Source organism: Engraulis encrasicolus, chromosome 4 (assembly GCF_034702125.1).
Source record: "Engraulis encrasicolus isolate BLACKSEA-1 chromosome 4, IST_EnEncr_1.0, whole genome shotgun sequence".
In the NCBI taxonomy this organism is placed as follows: Eukaryota; Metazoa; Chordata; class Actinopteri; order Clupeiformes; family Engraulidae; genus Engraulis; species Engraulis encrasicolus.
This window is the reverse complement of record NC_085860.1, coordinates 50,747,436-50,752,435: the sequence shown is the minus strand read 5'-3', so window position 1 is coordinate 50,752,435 and position 5,000 is coordinate 50,747,436. Positions and strand designations below refer to the sequence as shown.

The 5,000-nt window shown below is 44.3% G+C and overlaps 1 protein-coding gene across 1 annotated transcript in view; it reads right to left on the bottom strand.

Moving 5' to 3' along the window:
- LOC134448115 (phosphatidylinositol 4-phosphate 3-kinase C2 domain-containing subunit alpha-like) overlaps positions 1-4,586 on the bottom strand; it is a 20,815-nt gene extending 16,229 nt beyond the window's left edge. Inside the window, exons 1-6 of the mRNA XM_063197872.1 lie at positions 4,570-4,586; positions 4,322-4,337; positions 3,910-4,014; positions 3,176-3,268; positions 1,155-1,284; positions 1-92 (exon numbers count right to left, since the gene is read on the bottom strand). The exon at positions 1-92 is cut by the window's left edge and continues 45 nt beyond it. Coding sequence (XP_063053942.1) covers positions 1-92; positions 1,155-1,284; positions 3,176-3,268; positions 3,910-4,014; positions 4,322-4,337; positions 4,570-4,586 — 453 coding nt within the window. The remainder of the gene's footprint in view (positions 93-1,154; positions 1,285-3,175; positions 3,269-3,909; positions 4,015-4,321; positions 4,338-4,569) is intronic.
- Positions 4,587-5,000: the final 414 nt, after the last annotated feature.

The following is a 5,000-nucleotide window of genomic DNA, read 5'->3' as shown; positions in this document are numbered from 1 at the left end:
GGCGATGGGCTTGTCCTTGAAGGAGCCGGTCACGCCGTACTCCACCTGGATCTTACGCAGCGTGTCCGACGACGGCACCAGCTCCACCATACCTGAGGGGTGGTGACATTACATGACATTACATGACATTACATTACATTACATTGCATTTGGCAGACGCTTTATAAGCAAAGTGACTAACAAAAGAGGACATAATCAAGCCAACATCACAAGCAAATACAAAGTGCACAGGAGATATACAGAACAACAAGTGCAGTTGCAAAGGGGGGTTAGTTCTACATATATAGGTCACATAAACATCAGAACAATTACCTTTTTTTGGAAAGATTTTTTTTTTTTTGTCTTTTTCGACTTTCTTTTTGATAGGACAGTGTGAGAGGTGGACAGGAAGCGAATTGGGAGAAGGGGAGGGGTCTGCAAAGGACCCGGGCTGGGAATCGAACCCGGGTCAGCCGCATGGCAGGCTAGTGCCCTACCAAGGCAGGGCCCAGAACCATAAGTTTAATGACATTAGACATACTGCATACGAAGGACACCCAAGCTAGGCAACACCTTTCATAATAATGTTGAAATTAGGAGGACCGCCACATGACTTTACGGTCAAAGCAAAACCCCTTACAGTGCATTTTGATGTGTTATTGTTATATTTTATTGTGCTGTGTTGTGTGTTGACCTTTGTACTAGCCGGTGGAGATGCATTTGAAGTTGAAGATGCATAGTGAGAGTTTATTCAGTTGTGTTGTGTGTGTTGTGTTGTATCGTATATTAACTTTTGTCCTTGCCGGTGGAGATGCATTTCTAATTGAAGATGCGTAGTGAGAGTTTATTCAGTTGTGTTGTGGGTTGTGTTGTGTTCAATGACGTATACGCCAGTGGTTGTGTTGTATATTCACCACCTTTGTCCTTGCCGGTGGAGATGCATTTGAAGTTGACGATGCATTATGAGAGTGTGTTGTGTTGTGTTGTGTTGTGTTGTGTTGTGTTGTGTTGTGTTGTGTTGTGTTGTGTTGTGTTGTGTTGTGTTGTGTTGTGTTGTGTTGTGTTGTGTTGTGTTGTGTTGTGTTGTGTTGTGTTGTGTTGTGTTGTGTTGTGTTGTGTTGTGTTGTGTTGTGTTGTGTTGTGTTGTGTTGTGTTGTGTCATATGGTATATTCACCTTTGTCCTTGCCGGTGGAGATGCATTTGAAGTTGACGATGCGCAGGTCCAGGCCCTCCTGCAGCCAGATGCGATCCATGATGCGGATCATCTGCAGCGCCAGCATGTCCTGACGCAGGTCCTCGCCCACCTGACACACAAACGTCAACACGGATTAGACACATGCACAGTCAAAAACAGACATTGAAATCCACACCAATTTGATACACACGCACGCACGCGCACGCACGCGCACACGCACACGCACGCGCAGTGTAGGTCGATTCATACCCTAAGTGAGAGAGGTTACGGACGTGTGTGGAATGTTTCACACGTGATGACCAATGTAAAAGTACACGTTGAAGTTTAGTACGTACGGCAAGAATTACGTCGGCAGCCAGGGTCAGTGACAGCTTTTGCTGGGCCCAGGACAAATGACGTCATCAGAAAGGGTCCCCCTCCCCACCCCCCCACTCAGTATACAGTATAATGTAGACCCAATTCTGCGCCCCTTTTGCCTATCTGGGCCCTTTCCTTTATCCCTCCCTGTCGGTTTCCCCTGTTCACAGCTGTTACCGCCAGGTTTAGTTTGGTTTTTTTCCCCCTATCAATTCCTGTCTTGTTGGGGCCCTTAACTTAAAGGGACACTGTGTGAGATTTTTAGTTGTTTATTTCCAGAATTCATGCTGCCCATTCACTAATGTTACCTTTTTCATGAATACTTACCACCAGCATAAAATTCTAAGTATTCATTATGACTGGAAAAATCACACTTTTCATACATGAAAAGGGGATCTTCTCCATGGTCCGCCATTTTGAATTTCCAAAAATAGCCATTTTTAGCTGCAAAAATGACTCTACTTGGACCATACTAGAAAATATTTGCTTATTACTTAGTAAACTCATGTAAAGATCAAATTTGGCAATAGGCAGCCCAGTTTCAATGAGCAGCATAGTTGCAGTACCTTTTTTGACCATTTACTGCACAGTGTCCCTTTAATGATTGCCTTCAACAGAATCGCAGTGCTGATCAGTGGCGACACCTGTGGATTGGGGGGGAGTGCTGCGTATTTAATCGGAGGGTGGACGACAGTACTCTCTCCTCCATCCAGCATCCGGCTTTGCACTTCCCCCGTTGTGCCCTGACTACCTGCTACCTTTTGACTTTTTGCTGGCTTTTTGAAAGCTTTTTTTTTGTTAATCTTGATCTCGCTGTTTTGAAAAGCGTTTTTGGTTTTGTTTGTATGTAGGAGCTCGGCTCCTCTTTCGTTCACCCCCTAGACTTTGTTTAATAATTAATAAATATCCTTTTTTTGATACCGTTTTCCGATTTTTGAGTCCCTTTTATGTTACGTCTGTAACAACAGCTTACCAAATGTAGAGTACGAATGGGCCTTACAGTACATCCCTATGAATCTGACAAGTGCAATCCCTTTCTTTACCACCAGGTGGCACCGTACTGCCCGGCAAGACGACAACAAGGCAATTTCAAGCTCTCAGAATAATACCAGAACAACAGTCCCACTGGGCATGGGGTGGACCAGTTCACGTCTCAGTCAGGAACGCAGCAGCAGCAGCAGTGACACAACAACATCCAAAATAAGTCCACAAACATCCAAAGTAATGAAAACCATCTTCACACAAAAAATTTTTGGTAAATTTGCCTTAGGACCTTACAGCGGACAAGTTGAGTTAAGGGCAAAAGCGAACGTGTTTAATGGATTGTTTATTTGAACAGCTGACAAATCAAAGGAAAAGTTTTGAAAGAATGTGTCCGTGGGCCGCAAATTTGTCTCAGGGACCAATCACAGCCGACAAGTTCAGTTGAACGGGCATAATCAAACATATTTATTTGACTGCAAATCGCTGAAAACAACAATGGAAAAGTTTTAAAAAAACTTAAATGGAAACATACAGTGGCTGAACCCACTGGAGCGAGGCCCAACTGGTTCCCCCTTTTTTTTTTAAGGTGGCTATTCTTAGAAAGCGGAAATGCCCAGTGCCGGCTGGGGCCCGGCCCGGCGTTGGCATGGCCAGCCCACCTTAAACATGACGTTGAGCTCCTCCCCCAGTGGGTCCGCGTTGACCAGGGCGATCTTCAGGGGCACAGCGTTGGAGTTGAAGAAGGAGCAGGACTGTGATGGGAGACGAGCAGACACACAGCAGAGACAGACAAGAGAGAGGTGTTGGTTACAGACGATCAGAGACAGAGCAGAGAAAGAGAAGAGAGAGGTGTTGGTTACAGCTTTTAAAATACGCACGCACACACACTATGATACAGACACACGTGTGCACACACACACACACACACACACAGAGTGTTGCTGTAACAATTCAGAGCCCACCCACAACCCCAGTGATGGACACTCCCTCACATGGGCGCAGCAGACCACTTTTGGCAAACAACCAAAATACAAAATCTACAGGAACTGTGAAGCAACCAAATCTAAAACAAACAGCTAAGGTAGCCCTCCAGGAGCTTCTGAGGTGCCCACCAAGGATGTTTATAAATAGTGATGACCACAGGATTTTAGTCACAGTTAATGTTTTCCTTCATTTAAATATGAGATTATTTCTTTATAACCTATAAAGAATATTTCTTTATAACCTATCAGCAAATAATAATTCAATCATAGTGTGATTTCTAGAAGAATGTCAAGACATAGAGGTTTTCGAACAAACAAGTAGTAGGCAATAGTCAAAAACAGATGCGCACGCATACACGCGCACACGCGCACACACACACACACACGCAGACACTGTATTGCGGTCTGACCTTGATGCTGAGCTCCTTGGCCACCAGGCTGGGGCTGAGGGGGAGTCTGCAGTTGTGCCTCTGGAAGAAGGACTGCACCCTCTCCAGACCCTCCTGAAGCACCCCCTGGAGACACACACACACAGAGACACACACACAGACACACACAGACACACACACACACACACACACACACACACACACACACACACACACACACACACACACACACACACACACACACACACACACACACACACACACACACACACACACACACACACCACACACACACACACACACACACACACACACACACACACACACACACACACACACACACACACACACACACACACACGATTATAACACCATGGTTTATAATAACATTGACAGTTGTGCCTCTGGAAGAAGGACTGCACCCTCTCCAGACCCTCCTGAAGCACCCCCTGGAGACACACACACACACGCACACACACACACACAAACACACGCACGCCCGCACGCACGCACGATTATAATACAATGGTTTATAATAACATTGAAAGCTTTATTATATATTACATTATTATAATAACATTATTGGAAAAGATTTCTCTCTCAGAGGGAAGGATCTACCACCGACAGATAGAAGGATCAAAGTGGCACCAAAATGCTGTAGCGCTACAGTAGAACTCTGACCATAGCAGGGGTGCCATGGTGTGGTGAACTCGTATGAATATTTTACATAGAGGTGCACCGAAATGAAAATTCGAAACCGAATAATAATTAATCACTTGGCCGAATACCGAAACGGAAAGCGAATAGTACAATTCAGTCACAAGTTATCAAAAGTTAGGTTTTTCATCATTTTTAAATATTGGTTAAATCTACGGTTTACAATAAATGTTTTCACATGTTTTTGAAAGAAAACAAATTTGTATTTGAATTCTTCAAATGTTACAGTAGAACTGAAATTAGTTTAATTAATGCCCATTTTCAAGTCATTTCCTATTCAGCCTCCGATTCGGCCACTCAATTGGCTTTTGGCCGAAAACCGATAGTGCCTTTTTTTTGCGTTTTCGGCCGAATATTTTCTGCGGCTGAAATTTCGATGCACCTCTTTAAAATTT